We start from the raw sequence: 27,991 nt of genomic DNA, 5'->3' as shown, positions 1-27,991 counted from the left end.
CACCCCCCTGGGATAATAATGTACATGTACAAGACAGCTCACACATTTCTGCAAGGCATAGACAGACAACACATTTTTCTCACCACCGCTTTCCAAAAAAGGCACATTTTTTTGTTTGTTTTCAAAGACAGCAAGATATCTAGCTCGATCTCATTGCATATTTGAAGCCTACAGGCGTGCGTGCGTACGTAATATACAACACATGTTCGCCAATCAATAATATAAACCAGTTGTTTGTGAATAGAGTAGACTACATTTTATTGATTTTCAAACAGAACCACTAAAAATAAGATGCTGTGTGAGACCTTCAGTATATACTCACAAGTAAATACTTGCTGTGATGAAACAACTGATGCATAAGTTCATGTTCAATATAACATTTCAAAATCTATAAACAACTTTAATTTGTTGAAGCATCTTGTATTTAATTCTCCAAAATGCCAATGGCTTTATACATTGATTGAGACATGGCTAAGGTTCAAATAAATATGATCAGATCACAATAAATCAAAAGAGAATAAATGCTCCTTCTTAATATAATATCAAGATTGTCTTATACTGATTGAGAAAAAATACTGAATGAAACTACATCAAGACACAAAATCCTCTGGATGACACGTAAAGCTTTAGGTCCCCTGGTAAGTGTTATAGCATAGAAGACTCATCTAAACACAACTTCTTGGAGCATTTCTAATAGCCATTTCATTTTATCTCTGCATTCAATCTAGTGAGTTTAGATATTTGAATTTCATGTGCTTGCAACTTTGCAGCCAACAAAGATGCTATGTACAAGCATAAACGTTGAAGGCAGAGCTGTTTCAAATTTCTGCTTTTATACACTCTAAAGCGAGGTTAAAGGCCTATGCCAATATACAGCTAGCATCTCAAAGCAAACCTAACTATCCTAGATGTACCAGTCTGATTTGTTCAATACATGGTAAAAAGTAGACTCCCCCCCCCCCTCCTCTCCTCACAAACAAAATATGAATAAATAAATAGAGTGATGATGGAAAGTACTCAGCTTTTAGAAATAGGAAAAAAACCATCAGAGACTGGTCATACTTGCGAGTGGAGCTTGGAGGGGAATACTGTAACTATTAGGACTGGCCCATGAAGGGGCAAAGCTATTCAGACTCTTGGGAGAAGGGGCACAGCTGCTGCTTAGACTCTTCTGGGAGGGGGCGCCTAGGAGATTGGAGTTCTTGGAGGATACCACGCTGATCATGTCATAGTTGTTGTTGTTGTTCTCAGAGTCCTTGGTTTCCATGACGACGTGGACGCGTTGATGCTCTTTTCGCCATGTCCTCCAGACGATGCAGTGGTAGCGTAGTGACATCTGCAGAATGAGAAGGAGAGTAAAAGAAAAGATGCAACTCAAAGGAATGAGTAAGGCAGAATAAACTGATGAAAGGGCATTCCTATTTCCAATTTGAAATAGGCAGCATATACATATAGTCATATACAAAAAACAAAAACACAAATTCACCTGTTGAAATGTATCAATATTACCAGTCTTTTCCAGGATGATAAATAAAGCAAGAGCCTAGTAGCTCTTGCTGAAATGCTCCCAAGGGAGTGGAGAAAGTGCATACATTGTGTGCGGGCAAGCCAGAATCCGATGACCGAGAATAATGTAAAGCGCTTAGAAACTCAGAAATTGCCGATGTATTAAGCGCTATATAAGCAAAAATATTATTATTATTATTGTGATGAGATATCGAAATTGCTACCCATGAGATATATGTATGTGAAAATATTTGCACCCTCCTGTAAAGGTAAACCCTAAAAAGTCTGCCATGAAATGTCATTTCAGTAGTACATGTTACCTATCCAGGAAGGCCATCAAATTTGAATCTGACGTGACAAGTGGCCAATTATTCTGTCATTTTTGTGTGAATATATTTACGGACCAAAAAGTGAATGAATGACTTTGGAAAACTGAAAAGTGTTTGGGGAGGAGTGGGGGGTTGTATGCCAGCACAAACCCAAGTGAGTAGTTGTAGTGCAGGACACAGGGTCTGAAACTCAAAGTGTATAGAGACAGAAACTGTGTGACTATTTCACAGAACAAGATTGACAATGTTAGGCTAGACTCGAGGCTTTGACTTTACAAACACACAAACTGAGAATACAGGTGTAATTCAATGCAGAATGACTATGGAAAAGGACGCCTAGATTATGAAAAGGAAAAGCTGACAAGAAGATGAAAGTAGGTAAAAGCAGATTTACAAATTACTGAAGTGAGATATATATATATATATATATATATATATATATATATATATACCCGTAATGGGTTCATATCTACTGAAGACGTACATTATAAACCTGTTAGCTTGGTATAAATGAATGGGGTGGCCTTTCAAATTGCCAACACTGGGGATTTTATTTCATTGCTACATCAACCCCTACCCTCATTTTAAATTGACACAATCTACCTCTCTGTCTGTCTTTCCCTCTCCCTATCTCTTCCCCTCCTTCTATCAGTCTGCCCCCCCCCCCTCTCTCTCTCTTTCTTAATATATTTCTCTACACCTCTCCATCTCTCCCTTTTTCTATCTTTGTCTGTCTTGTCTGTCTCTCTGTCTCTCTGTGTCTCTCTGTCTCTCTCTCTCTCTCATTTTCTCTCTCTTGCTCATCTCTCTCTCTCTCTCTCTCTCTCTCTCTCTTTCTCTCTCTCTCATCCTCCCTGTTACTTGACCTTTTTCTGCAGCTTTACCTAGCTTCCAGACAAATGTTATTACGCATACAATGCTCCCAACCTGATTCTAGGGCGTCTACCATGCGATATGTCGAACAATAATGCCAGACTAATATCAGCTGCCCCATTTAGGGTCCCAGATATTTCCGACCGGTTGTTGTCCTTGCCATGGCTATATATCCATTCTTGAGTCTCGGGGAGATGTATAACCGGGAGCATGTTGAGATGGTAGACATTGATATCAGAATAAATGTATATATATTATAATCTATTGGCACCATATTGGGATCATGTGAAGACAGCAGGAGGGTAAAATCCCACAGAGAATCCATTTAAATATATTGGTCTAAGTGTATGTACATTATACAGTGGGACTCTGGGAATGTGTTTAGATGATACAAGTGGATATTATCCAACAAATCTATTAACACGGGATTTATGAGTGGAGGTATACACTGGAATTGTGTTTAGATGGTAGAAGTGGATTGCCTCAGAATGAACCAATTTTATTTTTTTTAGACCCCATAATTGTTAACATTTATCAGTAGCACTATGCATGATGTATTTTATCACGTTTTTAGTCTACTGACTCCTGTACAATTTGTTAGATTTGATTTTTTTTGTCACAGTTATACATGTACATCACCATAACCAATAATAACACTGTTAAATCTACATGTACTGTACATCTCCCTATTTTTTTGTTTTTCTTCATGTGGCACTTTTTCCTGAATCTAAATTATAATCTAAATTATACCTTCAGACAATTTAAAAACGCTATCAAGCAAGAAAAGAATTTATCTCATATACCAAATATAAATTTAAGAAAAAATATCACCAAACTACGTCTAAGCGCGCACAACTTACCCATAGAAACGGGAAGGTATAAAAGACCAGAAAAAACTCCCCCGAATCTACGATTCTGTGAAGACTGTAATATGAATCTTGTAGGAGATGAATTCCATATAATTATGAAATGTGACAAGTATAAAGATTTACGAGTAGATTTTATAGAAAAAATTAGTAATCTGGAAGAAATTTTTTGTTATTTGGATAGTCAAGAAAAATTCATATTTATAATGAGATTAGACAATGAAGTTGTAATAGATAGTTTTTCTTTGTTCACCAAAAACATAATTGCAATGAGGGGTAATTTTTAGATACTATATGTTATAACAAAGTAGAAATGTACAATCTTATGCTTTTGGTTTAGTTCTGCAGTAGGTCGCAGTTATGTATAAGTACTATTACGTCATTTATTTTAGGCATTCCATGTACCTCATTTACCTATTTTATATTGCATGACTTATAATTTATTTAGAAAAGTGCTGTATTATGTTCTATATATTTAAATCTTTGGGTTTTTTATGGTACATTATATTACTGTATGCATTATGTCATGTTATTAATAAAAGAAAAAAGAGTGTTTATGCTGAATATAATTTTCTTTTTTTTTGCTATAAACACTGCATTGTAAATTGATTTATACTGTATATATGTTTACAGAATATTGATATGTTACATTACATTGTAAATTGACTTATATGATGTATAAGTTCCCAAACAGAATATTGATTGTTACATTACATTGTAAAGTGATTATAATTATGTTTATAAACAGAATATTGATATACATCAATGAAGTTTAATAAATACAATACAATACAATACAATACAATACCATTACACACAAGTATTGGCTTACAGATATTGGCTAACAAACCCTTTTTTTTAAAAGCTCACTTTACACCTTAAACCAAACAAATCTCATGACAAAAGTTTGAAGTAAAATTTGCTGGTACAATACCCATCCATCTAAACATAAAGGGAATAAAGCGCTTTCTGACATTTTACACACTTCAGGAAAGGTTAGATGTATCAAGATATCACCATAATCATGTCTGATACAACATTCTAAACAAAACATATACCTCAGACACCTTCCCTGATAAAGACGACAAGAAAACATAGGAACTGGGTCATTGTATGTTCTATATTGTCTGGCGCCTCTAAATTACCATTAACAAACTAAGCGCCTGTTTCCCTACATTTTTCCTGCAACATGTATTGTATGCTCTAATTCTTCCCTTCTCTTTTTTTTCTCTCTCTCTTTCTATATCTTTTTTTCTCTCTCTCTCTCTCTCTCTGTATCTTTCTCTCTCTCTCTCTCTCTCTCTCTGTCTCTCTCTGTCTCTCACTCTGTCTCTCACTCTCTGTATCTTTCTATTTCCTCTCTCTCTCTCTCTCTCTCTCTCTCTGTATCTTTCTATCACTTTCTATTTCATTCTCTATTTTCCTTCCCCCTTCTCTCTTCCTCCTTTTCTAGCTACCTCTCTCTTTCTGCAGCTTAATCACATGTGTTGGACGTGTAAGGCAACTTGTGGAAGTGCTGCAAATTCAGTACTCAATAAAGATGTGGGCCAAAAGAATTAATTGAACACACATAGGGGGAGAGTGAGTGAGTGAGAGAGAGTGAGAGAGAGAGAGAGAGAGAGAGAGAGAGAGATCAAAGAAAATTAATAACACATACAGGAGAGTTTAACAGATTTTTTAAAGCGATTTGCCATTATAGTAGAGAGGAAAGATTAGTACCTTAACGTGTGTGCAACAATTATGAAATATTCTTGGTAATTGTAAATAAATAAATAATAATAATAACAGGAGTGTGTAAAATCTAGAATCGATTCGATTGAGGGAGGTTTTAAAAGATAGATGAGTACCCGTGTCTCACTAACACTTTAATTTTCTAAAATATCATATTTTAGAGAGACTATCGACTTTTCATTGATCAATCATAATATAGTCATCTCTCCACCTCGTCTGATGACTGGGGAGGGAGATAAATATCCCTCTTTATGTATCTATGCTAAGCCCTTGAGAGTAGCAGATATTGTCCTGGCTTAGAAAGCATTAATGGCTTCCATTGTTTGTACAAAGGCAGATGAAAAATAGCCACTTCAAACTGCCATCCCCACTTCAAACTTACCCAGACAAGAATTTCAATAAATTATATTCGTGAACAGTGAAAGTTCACAGACGTACATGTAGAACGCCTACTTAAGGCAATAGAGTATGTGTGCATGAAAGAAAGATGTTACTTTACATGATTTATGATAAGAACATTGTTATGGGATCATTAGCATATTTGTAGGGGGCAAAGGGGCAGTATGCCCCCCCCCCCCTCAACAATTATAAGACCAAGACGTAAAAGCCCCTTAAATGGTAATTGATCATCAAACATCTCTTAAAACCTCAGAAACTATGTCAGCTTGGCTGGTTTGCGGCCTCACAAAATGTTAAGTATCGATTAAGGAACCAAATTTTGAAAATTAAGAAATAGGAAAATTGGATCCACAAATCTCCATGTAGGTTATACCTAACACAGGAAAGTTGAATGATGTGACTGTTCTATGAATTGAACATGCATTAGAGGTAATGCACCATTCTTAAAACTGTAATTATAATAAATAAATAAATAAATATTGCTTGCTAGTTTCAAATGCTCATAAAGTATAAGTTCATTGACTATTGATCATCTTGCAAATGATATCAAAATAAAATGAAATTAAGAGGAGTTGGGGAAAGATGGACATACATGTACATCGTTACTACCACTCCCCGCCCCCCCCCCCCCCCCCCCCACTCATGAAAGCGAAATTTTCAGCTGAAATACATGGACCACCATAGGCATGGATGTTTTGCCCTACCTCCCCTCAAGCAAAGGTCTGGATACACCACTGGCTGGAGTACATCTACATGTTATTATTGTTAGTGAACATGGAACAGGTTTATACTGAGAGTGAAATACACACCTACCCACCCAATCAATCAAAGTGTATGCCCCTATCAGAAAATGGAACATTCAGGGGCTACATTTCAAGACAAACAACTTTTATAGCCTTCCTGAATTACATGTACATGTACTTCTACAAGTGACTGATCCAGAAATTACAGCAATCTATGAAAAATGATAGCATGATATAGAGCACATGGTGTACACACATGTACATACATGTATGAAGCAGTGTAAAAATACTGTTCTCTCGGCGGGAGCTCTTTTAGGATTCAGTGTTGTCTTGAAGTGTAATTTTCTCACAGTGATATTAAACTAATTTCTTGTTGTTTTACCAAAGCTTTTTTTAATTTACCAGAGCACTTTTGACGCTTTCGAGAGCTAAATCGCTCACCGTTCCCGTGTATTTTTGTCACTAGCACTTTTGACGATGCATTTATATCGAGCATTTACATGTGAATAAAGCTGCCAATACCAGAGGACATATTCACACTTTACTGGGCATCAATTATATCTTCAATAAAATGTAGAAGGAATCCCACAAAAGTAAACAGAAAGTAGGTCAAGATGTACCAGTACTAACAGCATACATAAAAACTATTTAGCACAAAAGGTCTGCTAGAATTTGCTACATCAAAATTGACCTATCCACAGGGACTCAAAGTGATCTTTACTGTGTTTGACCAGAGTGCTTCTTCAGGTTTCCAAAGCTCTTTCTAAGCTTTCCAAAGATGAGAAGCTCACTCTGCTTCCATTTATTCTCTATTTTTTTGCAATTAAATTGCAATGGAAATCTACAAAACTGGTGCTGCTTCACATCCTTATAAAATGGACCTTCTTCTGGAGAATGCATACAGTAAAGGGTCATTAAGAAAGGGGAAATCCCTCAAAACCCACCTGCCAAGTAGCCAAGGTCATAAAATCATTGACAATTTTAATCCTCTTACCAGCATGGCCCCATTCAAACTATCAAATTCATAGTATATAGTTAACTAAGGGCGTGTTTATGCTTAACTTTTTCTGGCCAGAATCAGGCATCCGTTACGCGTTTAGTTTAAAACACGGTTGCGTCCCTTCTCACTTTTGTAGAATCACCAAAAAACAGCGATCACAATCGCCGATCGTAAACTCACAAAAAGATGCGTTTACAATTTGTTAAACGCGTTTAAATTGGGTCAACTTACTGACCTCTTGTGGGTCTACGTAGCATGCACAGTGCATGTTTGCGAATCCAGCTGCAAGACCAATTAGGGCCACACAGCAAGAATTGCCTGGAGGAGCCAGAGAAGTGAGCATAAACAGTACACCTTCGAACTGCGATTACGATGAGCGTTTACGATGAGCGTTTCATATCGCTCATTCTGCCTTCAAAATTGAGCTTAAACGCAGCCTAAATTACTCACACCCTTACAAAGTTCTGTAATTATTTGAGTTTGTGAAACTGATTGATGCAGAGCAATTGTTGAGGTAGCAAGTGTCGTGCAACTATGTACACCCCTTCTGTTTCATATATCATGATGGTTCCTACCAAGTTTTTATGATATTATTTTCTTACAATTTTCCTCTAGTCTAAACAGGCAACGCATCCTGAGCTTTTACTGACTTAACTCTAACCTTTCAGTAATTATATTTCTTTCCTTTATTTCCTTGCCTCTGATAGGAAGATTGAGACGCCAAGGTTACGAGAGCCTGTAGGGTATGTCTTAACTCACTCTTTGCACCTCTATGCCCTTGTAATGGTATCATAAATTTTAACCCATAAGGTCATTTCAGTATTTATGACCTTAATACTGAGGGAGAGATTAGGCTTGTTTCCATCAGCTTGAATTTGCCTAATAACCTGCTATTTTCAGACTCAGGATATTATCTTGAAGTTCGAAATTGCAGCTTCACCAGACCATTACGCTCATCACAAACAAGCTCGGACGGGCAAAAATTAGCCCGCTTTTTGGGAAACAAGACCAAGACTTCTCAGGATATTTTCTTGACCAAATATCCCGCTAATTGCAAATGTGGGCTGATGAAGCCGCAAATTAACTGGTTAATTTGCGATCAGGGAAGTTAAAATAGTTGGTTATTTGGCAACCTTGAGCTGATAAAGACAGGCCTCATAAGGGCCTACTGAGGGAGAGATAGCTAATTAGCAGCGGGACCTTGGGGCCAGGCGTACAAAGAAACACATGTAGGCCTGTGCACTTTTTCTTGAAAAGGCTTTTAGAAACATCTAGGAGGGAGTCTGGGTAGAAAAAAGATTCTTGTGGAAAATGCTGTTTGACTTTTAACCTCTACATTATTTTGAATGCTTTTGTTTGAAATGGGGGGGGGGGGGGGGGGGGGGGGGAGGTAAAGCCTTGTTCTTTTCTTCCTTTTTTAACCCCTAATTTTGAAATCCTAGCTAAACCCAGTTTCTACATTAACATGATCACTTCCTATCTGAAGTAGCATCCCTATAATTGCAATAATCCTAAAGTAATAGAAGTAAAGAAACATGTAGAGCCATACAACTCATTGTTGCTTACTGTACATAATAAGTAGTACACACTACTCAACTACTACCTAATATCTTGTGTAGAGATGAATTAGTATCATTACATAGAGCAGTATAAATGGGAGATATTATTTGCTCGTTTTACTACCGACATTTATGGCGCATTGAAAATGACGAGATAGCAACAGATCACATGGCCGAGACATGCCTCATCAAACAAGACATAGCACAGAAAAACACTCTGCGAACATAGTGTTGCAAAAAATGCAAATTTGATGAGAGCGAGGCAAATTTCCAGATGGATTTCCAATGCTGCTTGCATCCAGGGCCCCCTGTCTGTCGTCATCTAATGCGTAATTCATGTAGCCTGCCGCTATAGACACATTGCCATGACAACCAGACAATTGAGGTTCATCATTGTTGCCACCTTAGTTTGCAAATTTGTTCCAAGTGTGGTTAATGTCTTTACAAATTGTCTAGCAATCAGCAGTCTGGTGTACCGTACCTGGGGAAACTCTTTCGGCGTCAGTCACGCATGCTGGGAGGACCTACCTACCAGTATATAATCCTGGCGCTAACTGAGGCGTTATAAATTATTCGATTTGTTAAAGTTGGTCAAGGTCTGAAGTCTCGGATTCGCTCATGATTGCCAATTGACAGATGGATAGTGATTAATTATTATTCAAACAGGCAAACACTGATTGAGCAATCAATGATGGATTTTGAGGTGTACATCTACAATCTTACCGAAAGATTAAGCATTAAAGTGTGTGACATTTTCAAATATATATTTTTTTTATTAAAACATTTACATTCAAATTAATACGGTGATCATATTGGTCATATTGGATATCATACCTGCCAACATTTGAAAATGAGAATTAAGAATTATAGTCTTCAAAAATAAGAAATCTGTACCCTTAACAGGCGTTCGCACATGCAGCGGCAGTGTAACTGGCAATACGCGGTAAATCTATGCAAAAAAGCGAATACAAATTCACTGCTCAATCATGCAGCCCTTCAACGCACGCAATACGTGAACTCTCACATCGCGGCATATGATAAAACAAGCTTAATTTGGCTTAAAGGGATCTTTTAACAATGTTAAATCTGAGATACACGGCCCTACGCGTTATCAGTGTCTGTGATATGGTGTAATATTGAAGCCCTAAAAAAAATTGCGCTTCAAAATGATCAAGAAGTGCCTCAAAAAAGTAAAAATCTTTGAGTGACCGGTTTTACCATACTCTTTTCCCCCAATAGACTGTAGTGTTATGAAAACAGTCCGGCGAACGGTTTTCAAAATTTGTAATTCCAATCATAAATATCTTGATAATCAGACAAGCGATCGGCTTGTAAAAGTCATGGGGTTCCTGACTGAGCTAAAGGTTTATAATTATCATTGCATTATTCATGAGCTAAATCCATAATTTTGTTTCAGAATCTGAGACAAAGTTACCGGATCCCTTTAAGCAACACAACAACAAAGTATGGGATATTGACAGGACAGGGTTTGTATAGAATTGAATGTCTTTGAATACATTTGGAACAAAAAACTTTTTACAAATCCGTCGATCATAAAGGTTTAAACAATTGCATTTTAATGATATTATGAAAATAATATAATGAGCATTTATTCAATCAACCAAAAATATACAAAAAAAGGAAAAAAGTAATATAAGTAGCTTAAATGAAATCATGAAATCATAAAACAACACTCATAGTCACTATATCTTACCAGGCTCCAGAAGAGATATATGAAGATGAGAATGCTCGCCAAGGTAACCAGACCGACCCCTTCCCAGCCACGCTCCTCGTAGAAGTTAAGGTAATGATAGGCGCCATTGAGACAGAGCCAGGTGGAGACGCATACGAGGGGGGTGAGGAGCGTGAAGCAGCTACAGTCTACCAGGATGTTGCGTCTGTCACGGATGCGTTCCGGTTGCTGGATCCACTGAGATGATGGTGGAGGGGAAGGAGGAGGAGGGAAATAACAAAGACAGATGGTCAGGATGTGAGGTCATGATACGGGTCACGAGTCCACTTTAGGACAAGAATTCAGTGACAGTGCTGTCAGTTTGCATCCATAGGGTCCATACATTATAATACTCCAAAGAAAACTCTGATAAGAAATATTTGTTTAGTTTAAATCTTAAAACTTCTGGTTTATGATCATCAGAAACTAGGCACTAGTCCATAAATAATTGCTATCCATAACAAGTTACAATAACTGATATAAACTAATGCAATGGATAATTGGGTGGGAGCAGATATGCAATAGACTTGTGACACTTGCAATTGTTAGCAAGTTTTATGAAACAGGACCCTTATTTCATTGGAACACTAAGAATCTTCATCTTTATATCTGTAGGGTACTATGGAAGGTACTGAGACAAATATTTTGTCTGTTTGCAGCCAGAACAGTATTAACTCATACCCTTAATCTGAGAGTTCACACCCTACTGGCTCTGTGGATTCTATCTTGTTACTTCAAGTTATGGGATTCCAAGAGAGAGCAAAACACATAGCACAAAATAGGATATAACATAACCGATTTAATGAGTTCTGAGCTCAGGTGCACTTTAGAAGAAAAAAATATTCATCAAGAAATTCTACATTCTACCCAGAATATCAAAAGGCCAATGATAGAATAACAGCTAAAGCATGACAACATTTGCAAAAATGCAGATGAAGTAGAGGAGTTGGAACATGACTGATGAATCCCTCCCCAGAGTCCCCTCCCATCCCCTTCCTAATAGAATGACAGAAAAATACTGGACGGCTACGACATACTGTAATTCTGGAAAGCTCTAAAGGGGTGTTCAGATTCCCCTCAAAAAAAAAATAGTTTGTAAATGAATGGCAACTGAAAGGCAATTTATATCTTCATAACAAAAACTGTATTTGGTTTACCACTTCATATCTGAAGGATGCTTAAGAAAGTTCTGGAAATTTAAATTCAATTCAATTAAATATATACAAGCTTATACGACATAAAAACATACAGAGACAAATATAGAAAAAAAAATTGAATTTAAGGTCAGTGCAAAAAGAATGAACAGTTTTGTTGGGGTACCAAGCTTTTAAAAGCAATTGACTAACATATTTAAAAACAAAAATCAACAATAACAAATAAGACGCTTTGATTTTTTAAAAATATATCACTTTTGCTAACGCAAATCCAAAGACATCTCCCCTTAAACGAAATGATCTCTCTAGACAAACCTGCTACAGATGGGATCAAAGTCCATTTATCAAAAGGAAATGCTAAAATATCGCATATTTAATGAAAATTAGCTTCACAGCTAGAGCATCAATATATATTAGAACTACCTCAGAGAATGGTCTGCCTTTGCGCTCCGTTGTGAAGTGGTAGTCACAAAGTTCACAGGCATCTTTTCCTCTGGTCTGGAGCCACTGTTCCAAGCATTTGCGATGCTGGTAGGTGAGCGTTCCGGAGCAATGGCACGGTGCAAGCATGTCCTCGTCTGATAGAGGGCCCTCATGGCAGATCCTGCACATCGGCCCATCACCACTGCTTAGCGAGCCAAAACTATGTAGACAAATTCAGAAAAAGGGGAAGGGATTATTATGGATGTATATTAGCTGACTGATATTCTTTTACTTTTTCACTTTATAATGAAATAAATTATAGTAAAAAATTATCTTTGGTTGATATATGTAACAAGAAAATAACAGGAATGGAAAGGGTTTGTCCCATTCCTGGTGGTAAAGATTTTTGTACCCCTGAAAAAAAGGGGGAATTATTTTGTTCATATATTATTCATAAAATTTATTGCTCCAACCTGGCGATCGTTAAAATATATTTTCCTTGGTCGAACAAATGAAGTCCTACAAGATAATATTCACTGTTTCTTGTATATTTTATTGTATCACTACAGTTGTTTTATTTTGGAGTATTGAATCCTACAATCTACATGTGCAATATACATTGCCCCTCATATCATGAAAGGCACTACAACCCACCTGTTGTACAACATACAAAAAGGGCTTCCAAGTAATTTAATATTACACATTTCAGCAATGCAATGTAGTTTACATGTATGAATAGCCTCAACACTTAAATTCACTTCCTTTATCAAAGGCTTATAGAAATGCATTCAAATTGTCATTATTATGTGTTGAACTGCCAGCATCAAGCAAGCTTTACCGTATTGTACTAAGAGGCAAAGAGTTTAAATGATGAGACTAATCAATCACAAGGCCAACTTCTTTCCCCAGACACAATGAAGGGAGCTTATAGACTTAAAGAGAAGGTCGAGTTAGATAGATCTGGGGAGAGGTGAAAAAAAAAAAATGAGCGCTATCATTGTTATTATGCAAGTGTGGAAGAACATCAGAGAGATAAGCATGGCTCTTCAAATGCCTTCATATTCTAAATATGACAAGTGACAGCTTAAAAATGAGGCTTGATTTTCATGCCACATGTTTGTGTAGTCCCATATTCATCTTTCTGTGTACAGTGCTTGTTACTTTACCAAGACTGGGCCAAATTCTGATTTTGATGACTCCAGAACCTTGCAGTACACACCAAATACTTATATGCTACATGATCAACCTTTTCTGATCGATTCCACACGGTTTCTTTCATAATACAATTGCGTCACCAGAACTTAACTTTATCTTTAAAGCAAGCACCCTGTTGTAAGTCTCTCCCTTTAATAATAAGTACCCCCTGTGAATCTTTTAATCCCTGATCAATACTTGTGACAGCCACATAGACATAATAGGTCCGATCCTCAGAAAGAGTGACTTGGCACATTACAAATACAATGTGATCACTTTCATCTTAAAGAGATCTCAGTGTCTACCTAACAATCATTGTAAGAGCATTTCTTATTAAAGGTAGGTGTAGAAAGCAGATAACTGAAGAATTTTTTTATTGTTTCCTTTCAGCTTATCATTAAAAAAAGCAAAGGCAAAATACAATGTGTGTGACCTAGCTACGCCCTCCAGGACTTAATGATTCCATAAGTGGCTGAAAATACATACTTTTATGTCTTCTTTCTTATTCTTTTTTTCAGTCATTTTATATTAACTATATTAATCAATGCTGTTATTTTTATCTTCTGTTTTCGTCTTCAAGAAGGAGGAGATATAATCTACTCTTGATTCACTTAATGACCTTCTCTAAGAACATCCTGACTTCAATAATTATCAGAATATTAGGTATAAAATGCAAATATCAAAGGGAAGTGGTTTTGAAACCAGGATATGAAGCTGTAGAACTTTCTCCTTTTTCTTCTCTTCCTCCGTTTTGACTCTCGTTGTCCTCCATCCATTGATCGATCACTATTAAATGCCATATCCAGACCATGAAGGTTGCCTCTCTCACTGAGGAGGATGTACCACCCTGATCTATTCCCTAGCTAGCTAGCTGATGGTATATTGTCTGTCTTCTATTCATCCATCCGTATCTACCCTAGCTAGCTGCACCAGACAGACAGTCACAGCTAGAGCACGTAGATCGAGCTAGGCAAATGCACACAACGGAAATGAATTCACACAATGCATCCAGTGCACTATAGATCTATGTGTCACATCTTTTCATACCCATCATTACCTCACACCCTGACAAGTGGTCATTATTTTTTTCTCCCTGGGCCGGCCATCGGGAGGGCGGCCATGTATCGGCCATGCATCGAGTGACCTCAGTGCTAATTGGAAGTCTCCTGTGCATGTCCAGACAGTATTGTTGAATGACCACTGGTGCCAAGATAGAATGGTCAATAGAATGAATGTCCACTCATGTCAGCTCATCTCGTCATTACATGATTTCAAGGAATGGCAGATGTGCTATGTAACATTGTATTCTATGAATTAATGTACCCCCCCCCCTTTTCCACAAATGTAGAGCTGTTGAAATGTTCTAATCTCTAAATGTTGTACAACAAAGCTATTATCTCCAAATTGAAGTGTGGAGCTTGCTGCCAGTCAGGAGCATGGCTAGACCATCTTAATGAGGGGGTGTCAGACCAAATTTGCGACCGAGATAGTTGAAAGTAAGGAGGGGGGTCTTCATTAAAGACTTCAGTTTGTTTAGCATTACTGACAGCCTTTTAACATCTATAACATGAATCTTATGAAATTTTCAATGTTGTCTTTCTCCATGATATTTCTCCCAAACCAAACTTTCGATACATCACTTTTCAGCAAGAAAGCCATCGTAATTACCTAAACCATAAAAAGGGGGAAAGGTTTACCGTGTATGGAGACCTCGATTGAAGTGAATGAAAGCAATCTGAAAATTATTGTTGACTACTGTAGTTAACCATTGTATGATTTGTACAATGTACATGTTTTTAAAATGAGGTTTCTATTTGCAGTTCTGTGAAAGGCAATCTCAAAGACACGGAACCCTGATATATCCATAAAAAACAAAGGTCTTCAGGTGGGGCTTTCAGTACATATCAATTTGGATTTGGTACAGAAAGAGTGACTCTCACAATCACTTTTTCAATATCAAAAAATGAAAAAAAATGAAAAATCTTCTGTTGTTTCAAAGGGATCTTTGGCCAGTTGTAATTTAATCCAAAAAACACAAAAAAGGAGGAAATTCTAAGGTACTGTAGTCTAGAACAAGGTGCCAGACATGCATGTGTGAAAACAAAATCCAAATATAAATCCACCTCTGGTCATATCACTACTTCATCTTGCAAAATAAAAGGGGAAATGGGGTAGGAGGAATGTGCAACCTGAGACCACTTTAAGTGTGGTCTAAGAGTGGTCTCAGGTTGTTCTTTGGACACAGTCTCTCTTAGTGCCACAGGGTCTACAAACCATCACATGACAGTATCAAGGCCTATATGTACCTGGTCATACTGATAACTGACATTCCCTTTGGTCCTGGGGCTCCACACTGCTGAAGACAAGATTCTGTTCTTGAACACCTCGATTGACGGAACTCTTCTAAATCGTTCTCATTCAAAATCACAAAGCACTCCTCAGGTTCGCAGCTGGACGGGGATGTCCCCCCAATACACTTGTTCACAGTTTGTTCATCTTTGAAGAAGAGGGGGGCGTGTTCACTCATACTGCATATGGAATGGTTGCTGGTTATAGGTTGGAAGGTGGTTGCAGCTGGTTGGGAAACAGGCCTGCTGCTTGGGAGGGACATGTCCAGATGGTCGGGGGATAGGGAAGGCAAGACAGGGCTGGACATTCTTGCACTTTGACACTGAGGATTTGATGATGGAAGTGCCTCTGGGTGATCCTCAAAGCACTTCCTGGAGCAGCCTTGTGATGGATCTGTGGTGTCTACACAGTGTTGTTCTGATAAATGAGGAGTTCCACTGTTTATTCCAGTTTGACAACTGCTGTCCCTTATGGAGTCCATTGGTGAAGTGACCGGCCCCTGTACATCAGTAAGGTTGTCCACATCATCTGGGTCACTGATTAATAGACAGTCTCCCTCTTCTGCTAGACTAGAAATACTGCTGTGATGATGGATCCTCTCCTGTACAACCTCACTAGATTCAGAGCAAGTACTTTGTTCACAATGGCATCCTTTAACCTCAGCACACATCAAGCTCTGCACGCTGCAATCATCATCAGTTCTTTCTTCAGAATCTCTAGACTGCCGCCGAGATGGTGAAACACATCCCCCACATTTTTGCTTTGCCTTCCTGCTCAAAGGCATCTCCCTTATCTCCATCTCCTGACCTTGCGTGGCGTTGCAGCTATCCTGTGTTCAGAGAAAGAAAAGGAAATGAGAAATAGAAGTCTTTCATTAAAACGGTTCGTTTGACTGGCAATAGGCAATAACATTTGTCATCTCAAACTGAAATCCTGTAGCGGAACTTCACATCTTGAAAATTAGCTTTAATATGAGACATCTCCTCTCCCGCAGAATGGATGAAATGACTGAGCAATTTGTGGCAGCAAATCTAATTTGTATGTTTTAAAAGAAATAAAAACATGCTTGCGAAGTTCTTGTGGCGGGAGAATTAGAGGGAATTGGGTCAACTATTTAAATACCTGCCAAAACTTATCACTATGGAAATTGCTGAAGCAGACTGATTCCAAGGGAATTTCCATGCCAAGCAATCACCACATATTTGTAACATTGCTTCGATTGCTGCATCTGACCAAGCCAAACCAAGCCAAGTCCCCAGTGCCTTTACAGAAAGTTTTTCTGTATAACCACAAAGTGTGATAGTGATATGCAAATTCAACTCTAGCCCTTATTTAATAAATAGAAATAACCAAATTCCTTTCCGCAAACATGAAGAAATTATGGTTTACTTATGAAAGTTTCACAACTGCAATGACTTTTTTTTTCATTATTAAAAAACAGAAAACAAGAACATATTAAAGCCAATATCTTACTTCATGTAAATACTGATCTAGATATTGCATAAGAATAATATCAAGCAGAAATTACCAAGAGCATGAACCACATCATGAGACAATAACAATTAAATACAACCTGCTATTTTTCCAAGATGGGCAATTCAATACAAATTGCATTGCACATAAGTACTCTCTCACTTTGAATTATTCTTGCAAAGCTCATTATTGCGATGTGTCCAGAAATTAGCAAAATTTTTGTTTCATGTAATAACATGAAACAAAAATTCCTTTTTATTCATTTCATAGCATGCATGTTGAGCTGAGTATTAGAAATAAGGCCTTAGATCACAAATTCTCAAGATTCAAATACAAAGATTACATAAATGTGATATATTTAAATGAAACTCTATTCATTCTGAAGTTTTCTTATGATATATTTTGCTAGAATCCCCCCTTTGAAAAATGTGAAATGTTTGTTAATAAAACCAAATGATACAAGCTGCCTGCCATATCCCTCAGTCTGCGTAAAACATGTACACTGTATATCCAGGACATTGATGGAATATAACCGGCTTTAGAAAGAGTTATTTCCTGGACAAAGTAAAGGGAAATTTCCTATTGACCTGAAAAGTTCGCCTGATTATGGAGACAATAACTTTTAATTATACTGACTGTGACGATGATGCAGGATCATGATACAAGTGATTACGAGTCTTGTGGTGTGTCTACGAATGCACTTGTGTGGTAAACCGCAACGGCAAACACCAATGTTAATGTAATTGACCCAAATACGACTGTTTGCCGTCAATTTTTAAGTGGCTCAAGCATCACGATGAAGGCTGTGATGCCGACATCGGCTTGCCGTTCCCATTTCCAGTTTCATCTTTAGCTCATTAGCCTAATTTTTGTTGCTGTAGATTGCCGAACATTCACTCGATCTTGCCATCGCTGTACGGCGCCCCCTTTAGGCAGATAAAGAGTGCGATGCCCTCGTTTCAGGGTTTGGGCACGTCTGTCTCTCATTTGAATATGTCTGGATGATATAGGGCACTGTGTCCTTCGCTACATGTTTTACATGTACAGCTGGATTGTCTGTCTGGTCTAGTTTACATATTTTTCAGTTGTCTGACTTATTCAATACAAAATGCATGTACATATAAACTACATCATAAACCGAGATACAGAAGGGAATTAAATCTATGTGAAACTTATATGAGTAACACCCCCATGGCTATAAACAGATGATACACATATGAGTAACACCCCCATGGCTCTAAACACATGATTAACATGTAAAGTTAACGACTAAATTATTCATACCCTTACAAAAGTTTTTTATTTTGTTGAAGTTCGTGAAGTTTGCGAAAAATATGTTTGTCCCAATTTATGTTTCTGGAGAACGTAACATATTAAAGCTTACATCTAAATGAATTCTACAAAGGCCCTAATTCAACCAGTCCATCTTTCAATCTTGAGTTACAAAAAAACAAAAAAAACATCAAATTTTACAAGGGGTATGAATAATTTAGTTGTTAAATGTACAGTATATCTGCATATCTAGGTACCATCACATCACATATAAAATGTGCCTTGATCATTTTATCACCATGACAAAAAATGCACTGAAAGGAGAAACGACCATTAATTTTTATGGTCCGATCTCCATTACAATGCTCTTGAAGCAGATCACATTTTCAAAATCTTTCTTTCCATTTCTCTATCTATCTCATCTGATTCATAAGATAAATATTTATGCCTGATTATACATGTAGGTTCAATGAAAATAGCAAAAGAATACAGGTGCTTTGTTTTTTTCCCTCCAAATGCTCAATGAAACATTCGAAATAGGATACAAATCTGATTTACAAAATTTACTCTTTTCATACAGTGTACATCATTACATGTAATCATGGGTGTACTGTATGTCAGGCAAGCCTCTGGCAAAGTTCATGGTGCACCTGAGACACATGTGTTCTTAAAGATGTTTAATGTGACTGATATTACTCTCACATCATTCATTGGATGTAACAACTATAAAACTTTGGAAAATTCAGGAAGATCTCTTAACAAAATTGTCAACTTTAGTCATTGTTTAAATCTTGCGAGGCTCATACCCGTCTATAAGACATCTATTATTAGTTGAAAGTTTCATCCATATGGACTACTTCTTAACAATTTGCAGAAGAGAGAAATCAATTGTGGGATTTACATTGTATGCAAAGGTATCATACTGTAGTGAAGTGGTTCAAACACTTGACTGAACATGCCAAGGTTATGGATTCAAGCCCTGGAAGAGTGCTTTCTTGAGTTAGGTATCTTATCTTCATTGTTTCTTTCTACCCAGGTCTATATGTGTGCACCTGTAGAAGGTACTGTACCTTCCAAAAGCACTTTCTAGGAATTGTTGAGCACACACTATAAGCACAAAATGGGTTGACTAAAGGTTAATAACATACAAAGCGATTTGATTGATATTAATTGATAAAGCTTTTGCTCATATATACAACAAAAAAGAGCAAAGTCTTATCTGTTTCATGAACCCAATAACAATCGCCTACACAACGCATTACCTTCAAACTTTTATAATTGCTAAATTTTACAAGCCAGACAATAAAAATCTTATTTAATTCCACTTTCCAGGGGCCCCTTTAACGTAAACAGGCGATTAGCGAGAGGTAGATCCCTGCACAGGGATCATTTGTGTCTGCACGTCTGTCACCTCAATGAACTCACGTCTGCACAAACAACTTGGGTACAGAGCACACAAGAGAGAAGGAAAGAGAAAGAGAGAGAGACAGAAAGAGCGACAGAAAAAGAGAGACAGGGTGAGAAAGAGGGGGGGGGTGAGGTATAGAAATACAAAAGTATTAAATAAAGGGAGAGAGGACAAGATATAGCAATTTGACAGAGAGAGGATCCAATGTGAAAAATATGACAGAAATAAACAGAGGGGGATAGGAAGGGGGATAGGAAGGGAGAGAGAGAGGGGAAGAGTAAGAGTGAGAGAGATTGTGCATGTGTGTGTGTTTGTGAGAGAGAGTGAGAGAGAGAGGATAATAAGATAGACATTATGTAAATAGACACGTTTACAAAGAGAGAGATAATGTCACAAGCAATAGAACAGTGTGTAAGTGATATGCCCTGACAGACATAAAGAAAAACAGATATTGATAAAAAAATGTCATTTTGTTAAATGTCAAGTCGGCTGTACATGTACTTTGAAATCAAAAAGATATTTCTTAAAATGCCTCACACCTATGATATGAAAGACACAAATTATTTTGGGCTGACAAACAACAAAACAAGATAGAAAAATCAAAAGTTAGGTACATGTACATAGAGTAAGCTCCAGCTACGACTAACAGACATCCGCAAACAAAATCAACCCGATATGACGATCAAATTTTTTTGGATTTCGATAGGAAAAGGAGAACAAAATAACTTCATTTGTTGACGAAGCTTAGAGAAGGCTACAAAGTTATGATGATAAGCTCATGTATGAGCCAAACCCAGCATCTGTAACATTCATGACTGCACGTTTTTCACCTCAGTGAACCTGCACGCAAACAAGTGAGCGTACATGGTATAATGTAGCTCATACAGTGAGTCGAGCACAATTAAGGAGCTGCTCGACTTTAGGGCTAACTCCCCATCTGTCTGGTGAGATGTGTTTTTCTTGAAAAACATGTTTGCCAGATCAAATGCTATTGAACAAGGCGCGCTGACTAAGCGTCATAGAATTTTCATATCTTTAGAGAAATTGTTATGATTACAATAAGATATATTCTTGAAGTCTTGGCCGTCTTGGCCTAAATTGAACATTTGTCTGTTGCAGTATTTGTAATACATGTATTTCTAATTGAAGCACAATAATCACATTCATTTTGATATCCATACAAATGAGGCAGTTATCTATCATTCAAAACTGATCACATAACTTTCATGAACTTGGAACATGAGGGAATTAAAATGAATCCTGAACCCTGGGACATTACACAAAGGCCCCAAAATCTATGTCTGGACCCCCTACAGACCCTAACAAATTCAATACAGAACCCCACCCCCCCCCCCCCCCCTAACAAAGAGCCCTACTGCATCAGAGAGAAAAATGTGTCTATTATTCCTCAGTGTATGAATAAAATAGCATATTCATATTTTTCTCACTTCATTCACGAATAATTTTACTTCCAATAGTCTGAATTCACATTGCTTACATTCTGTGTTGTCAGGCAGGATAATCCATAATGTTTGTCCTACCAAGCAACAATAAATGTATGCAATTCGCATTCTGAGTTCTGACTATCAAAATAAAATTATTCATAACAGGTGAACAAAAAAATTAGTAACGAGGCACTTCACAAACATTTGCGCATTAAATTAGATTACAATACGAAAATGGTCTATTGAACAAAATAAATCATGATGTGTCACATCTACTGATGAATCTTGCATTTCACTTTCTAATCATTCATAGATCATGAACAAATAGGAAATCTTTCTCAGAAGTGGTTGATAAACGTTCGAGTCTGCAATTACAAAACATAAAGTGTATCACCTAATCACTCACCCTGTGTCCACACACAACATTTTCCATGATTAGGCGTGATTAGTTATACAGTTTTGGGATAGTTACACGATGAAATTGTGTGTGTGGACGCTTACTAACTATACGTCGTATAACGAAACGTCGTATAACGAAACGATGCCTAAACATGCGTTTCGTTCGACGTTTAAATAATCCCGCCTAATCACGCCTAATCACGAAATATGTTGTGTGTGGACGTAACTAGTATAACTAGTCGAACTAGAACGATATAACTGGGCGGGGCTTAATGCGATCTCGAGCGAAAGGAGACCTGACCTCTCATTTCCGCTTCCATTTCATGATTGCAATAGCAAACTGCGCACCTATACGACATTTCGATGTAGAGTTTCAGGATTACTTTCTTCTGTGTGTAATGTGTGGACATCCTGGAATTTATACGATGATTCTTTATACGACGTTTCATTACAGAGTTTCTGGATAAATTGTTTTGTGTGTGGACACGCTGTCAATTCAATGATACATGCTACTGTGACTGTGCAAGTCATCTTATTCAATATTATGTAATATTAAACAAAACATAATAAGGACTGTACAAGCGAGAGAGGAGAAAGGTTTCATGTAGTACATGCATACAATTGAAGAAGAAAGAAACTAGATGGAATTCGACTGCGCGCAGTCGAAAATGATGCCTCCGTTAAAGAGCAATTTTACAAACCAAAACAGAAAAAAAAAATTGAATTCACGTTCAATGGTAATCCATTGACAGGTTCTCAGAATATTGTGATTACAAGCAATTTCTCATATACATATAAAAATATGACCCTTTGATCTTTGACCTCATGACCATAAAATCTACTCAGTTCATTGGCTCTGCAAGATGTTCTGAGTTAAATAGTAATCCATCTGTCAGTTCTAATGAGAATGCGTTCACAAGCTATTTTTGCATACATAATGGGCCCATGACCTTTGACCTTATGAACCAAGAATCTACTCAGTTCATTGGCTCTGCAAGTAACAAACATGACCTAATTTTGGCATGAATCCATCAATCGGTTCTTGAGATAACGCGATCACAAGCTGTTTTTGCATTCATAATGTGCGCTGTGGCCTTTGACCTTTGACCTACGTGCTCCAAAATCTAATCAGATCGTCTTCCTATGGTGATACACACTATCACTAAGTTTGAAGTTTAAATCTCCAGTGGTTCTTGAGATATCATGATAACAATCTCAATGTATGGAATTTCATAAGTTGACCTCTGTGACCCTTGACCTTTGACATACGTGCTCCAAAATCTAATCAGATTGTTTTCCTATAGTGATACACACTATCACTAAGTTTGAAGTTTAAATCTCCAGTGGTTCTTGAGATATCATGATAACAATCTCAATGTATGGAATTTCATAAGTTGACCTCTGTGACCCTTGACCTTTGACATACATGCTCCAAAATCTAATCAGATCGTCTTCCTATGGTGATACATACTATCCTTAAGTTTGAAGTTTAAATCTCAAATGGTTCTTGAGATATCGCGCTAACAAACTCAATACAAGGAATTTCATAAGTTGACCTCTGTGACCTGTGACCTTTGACCTACGTACTCCAAAATCTAATCAGATCGTCTTCCTATGGTGATAAATACTATTCCCGAGTCTTAAGTTTAAATCTTAAATGGTTCTTGAGATATTGTGATAACGGTCAAACGGGACGGACGGACGGACGTACGGACGGACGGACGTACGGACGTACGGACGGACGTACGGACGTACGGACGGACAACCCGAAAACATGATGCCTCCGGCACCACCTTCGGTGGCGGAGGCATAAAAACATAATTAAACCCAAGGGAGGTGGGGGGAAGTGGGAGATATAATATAACAAAGCACAAGAAATGAAGAGATACAAAAAAGAAGAGATACAAAAAAGAGGAGATAAGAAGGAAAAAAGGACATTTCAAAAGGAAAATATACATGTATTCAGTAAAGGGGAAGTCTGTTCTTTGCACACATCTCTTTGATTTGAGACTTATTATAAAGGTATGGGTGTTGGTAGCTTGATGGCTGTACCGAGGTCAAACTGAATTTCTGGAATCTAATTATTATAATTTATGCCCAGATGGAATAGGGCAATAGTGGACAAAGCAAAAAAGCTGACCTTTTCTGTCCCTCCCCCTCTCTATTTAACTGGTCGGCCAGATATGCTTGACCACTAAAGCAATTACACTAGACTTGACCTGGGGGTCTAGACTGGCTGGAGAAAGCTGAGGTCAATCTAGCTAGACTCTGGTCTGAAATTATGCAGGTACTTACTGTACATGAACTGCTTCCTCACTCAGGACAGGCCGGACCTTACCCCGTTCACATGCGAGGTATAATCCAGTCTGATCCTATCCAAATGTCTGGAAGAGTGTGCCTCATATCGTCCACTCTGGACAGACCAAACCTAACTCTGTTCACATGCAAGGTATAATGCTGTCGGATCATATTTAAATGTTTGGAAAAGTGTGTGTTATATCGTCAACTCTGGACAGACCAAACCTAAACCTGTTCACATAAGAAGTATAATCCAGTTTGATCCTATCTACATGTCTTGAACAGTGCACTTCATGCATCTGTTGAGAGCCAGGATGACATTAACTCTAAGCAAATGTATGTTTTAATGTCCTTTTGGATTCCAGCAGACAATCTGATCATACACCTCCCAAACTGACCCTAAATCTGGGCAAGAATAAAAATAATCTTGGCATCACTGGGATACATCTGAAGGAAAAGTCTATTCTTGTATTTCACAGTTTTCACTCCATAAATCATTTACACATCTTATCTTTTCTTGAACATGAATTGAACACTTCTACTGTGCACTCTACCGTAGGGAAAAGTATGTGCTCGATTCTAAAATGAAAGGGAGTGACTTCCTATAAAATACTCCTATACAAAATGTTTGATGTGGCGTGTGCATATGAAGGAAGGGGTATCTTTGTTCTTTTCTTCTTTTCTTTTCAATGGGCAACTGACCTCATCGTCTGGACAGAGCTTAAGGCTAGATATGGTCAGTCCTTTGGTCAGTCTATCTCGCTACATCACAATGGACAAAGCAAGGTTCACAGCACTATCTAGCGACTTATAGTCATTGATTTTGCATTTGTAAATCCAAAGAGCATAATGTTAGGGGGGGGGGATGTTCAGCGATAGGAATATCATTGTTTTTACAATTTTCCACATTTTGCTGTTCCCTTTCCCTTTTGACGAGAGAAGCAGTGACATTGCAGATACCACCTACAACTGGTTGTCATATAACAAATCTGGGGGGTGTTTCACAAAGATCCTAAGTTGAACTTATCTCTAAGTTGGACTTACAAATTATGGAAAGCCATTAGCATCTGTGAAAATATTTTGTAAAAGTTATTTTGAAAGGCATTACTTCTTTATTCAAATCATTCATATTTTCTATCATCAAGGAGATTTCATGTTCTGGATGTGGAATTTATAAAAAGTCTAAAATACTTGAATTTCTGCTTTTGAATATATTTCATTTTAAGACTCCAATGGCTGTCCATAATTTTTAAGTCCAACATAGAGTTAAGTTCTACTTAGGATCTTTGTGAAACACCCCCCTGGAGCGATATTCTGAAAATGTTGTATCTCAAATATTTTTGTATCTTAATTCACCACTAAAACAAAATTGTCATTCTGAAAATTCTTCCAACTTTCCTTGTAACTTTTCTTGCATCTTTACTTTAATTTCTTAACCCTACGCCCAAATATTGTGTGTTACAAATTACAATCCTCATTAACATAATGCGCACAAGATAATATCATGAGAAAATAGGTATTCTGGAAATTATTGCATCTTTTCTTTTATCTCATCTTCCATGGTACAAATAACAAGAGTATATTACAACAGGGTAGAGGCTATTGTATCTCATGATGAAGGAAATTTTTCTAGTTCAGCATCGGCAATATACATGCTCAAGCAGCAACGAGGAGGCTTTGTGCGACTGAAGATCTTACAGAGGAAACATTTCAAAGAAAATACAGACCGGAGATACATGTAGATTATTTCATATAAATGTGTGATTTAATTGATTCAAGCAGGAGATGAGAAACCATTTTGTTGATTAATTACAGTCAACAGCACCCAGCGTATTATATATGCGCGCAATTTATTAATTACACCACAAAATGCATCCTTCCCTTTTTATCTAAGGGGTGCTCCTATCGGTTGACCTATTTGTATTATTATCTACTTTGATTAGTATAATCCCAAAATTGGGCGTGTCAAAGGTACAATAGAGGCGCAGCTTCCAGAGATAATCAAATGCTAAGACAATTGTCAGAATACCAACTTATAGTAATGTTAGCGCTCTATCATCTTCCGAAGAGACAAGCAAATTGACAAGAAAACTTAAATGAATTTTTGACATACCAACCCAGCTCAGGTTGTTACATAATAATCTTATATGTTCCTACTGCAGTTCTAATCCACATAGTTAGATTATAGGATGTACACTACATAATAGTCTGTTTGCAGTCTGTCTGCTACAAATTATATCACTAACTTGAAGCCAAACCCAGCAGCAGTAATTTAGGTCTCTTCGCCGAACCTCTTAGTACATTCGATCAAGTTAGCAAGGATGTATCCACAAAGACATTTTGTTGTCTAAATCATTCAGATCCAAGATACGCTTTCAAGGGAATATATATATATATATATATAACTATTTCTTTGGAATAACTTTTGAGTATCAAGTACTGACCCATTGTGAACGATAAACAGGTTTTGAAAGGGCACCTGTGATGAACGTTCCTGAGCTTGAAGGGAGTTTTTTTTTTACTGGAACACTCCAACAATCATGACAATTGTATACTTCACTTGTTCTTCAAAATGTTTACCCAATCAACCCTGTCTAATCCAACATAGAATATATTAGGTATCACTCAAAAACTTAATATAACACAGATTATGTAGATCAATGTTCTCTATTACATCAAACATATATGTAGTCTAAAAAAGCAACAATATCTCTTCTAAGATAATGATTGATCACAAAATCAAATAAGCATAACTTACCTTTTCGGATAACTTTGCTGCATTCGGGAGCCCTAAAATAACCCTCATGTTTCTAATTAAGCAACAGTTTGTTCAAATCAGACGAAATTCTTTTAGTCTCAAAGATGCCGCAATTATTCCTGGACGACACACAATTATCACTATTCCTAAATATTTGAAGCTTATAATGCCATGGTTATCACAATTGCAAGTTATCAAAACATGTCATTTCTACAGAAATGGAGGATGAAGTTAACGTTCTCGCTACAGCTTCAGTGCATCTATCACGATTATTTTTGAAGGCTGCGAGATAATACTTCTCTCTTTCCGGATTCGGTACAATAACAAGTTGTCAGATGATGATTTGAGAATCTTCCAGATGTGGTTCTATCACCATCAATGAGATCACATGTGATGAGGAAGTGGGTTGGTTTAGACAGAGGGTAGATGGCTATATAGATGATTGAACACCTACAACAAACACAATGCACAGATCGGAACTGAATCGTATGATTCTAGCTACATATCCAGGAACCTGGTTGCATGCCCCCAGCGAATATATTGGGGCATTATGCTAAAGAATCTTCACGGTATATATCTGCTTGAGCTGAGCCTCGACTGTATGCAGCAGGCGATGAGCTGAGGTGACAAGGAGCAACAAATTTTAGCAGGCAATGGCAAGGCTGATGGAGCTTTTCTATTTAACAGCTAGGTTTTGTTTGAGCTACCTATAATTTGTAGCAGACAGACTGCAAAGCTAGCCAAACTGAGAGTGACCTTAGAAAAGCGGTTCAATACATCATCCTGTGATATGAGAAGGGACCGGCCATGTAGACTTGCTCTGAACCTCCAACACTGCCGCTGCTGCGCACAGCTGATAAATATACACACATGTACACACAGTTCGATCACTCACATTCGCGCTCCAGACTGTGCGTAGACACAGCACAGCAACCAGGCTTAAAACAGACACACTTCGGTGAGCCCTAGACATGTATGCAGTCACATATGGGGATGGCCTTGTCCTAGTCTCTCTTTCAGAATCACCAGAGTATTTTTCTTCTTCACTTTTTGACACTCTTGATCTTCTTCGAACTTCAT

The 27,991-nt window shown here is 37.5% G+C and overlaps 1 protein-coding gene across 1 annotated transcript; it reads right to left on the bottom strand.

Moving 5' to 3' along the window:
• Nucleotides 1-27,990, bottom strand: LOC100889207. The gene is made up of 5 exons (XM_003728616.3): nucleotides 26,912-27,990; nucleotides 15,816-16,687; nucleotides 12,316-12,535; nucleotides 10,721-10,936; nucleotides 1-1,336 (listed from the first exon to the last, which is right to left on the bottom strand). The coding sequence occupies exons 1-5, from the start codon at nucleotides 26,957-26,959 to the stop codon at nucleotides 1,046-1,048; spliced, it is 1,647 nt and encodes a 548-aa protein (XP_003728664.2). The 5' UTR covers nucleotides 26,960-27,990; the 3' UTR covers nucleotides 1-1,045.
• Nucleotide 27,991: the final 1 nt, after the last annotated feature.

Source organism: Strongylocentrotus purpuratus, unplaced genomic scaffold (assembly GCF_000002235.5).
Source record: "Strongylocentrotus purpuratus isolate Spur 01 unplaced genomic scaffold, Spur_5.0 spur5_scaffold_9, whole genome shotgun sequence".
NCBI classification, from domain to species: Eukaryota; Metazoa; Echinodermata; class Echinoidea; order Camarodonta; family Strongylocentrotidae; genus Strongylocentrotus; species Strongylocentrotus purpuratus.
Note: the sequence above shows the minus strand (reverse complement) of the source record. Positions and strands in the feature narration are given on the sequence as shown.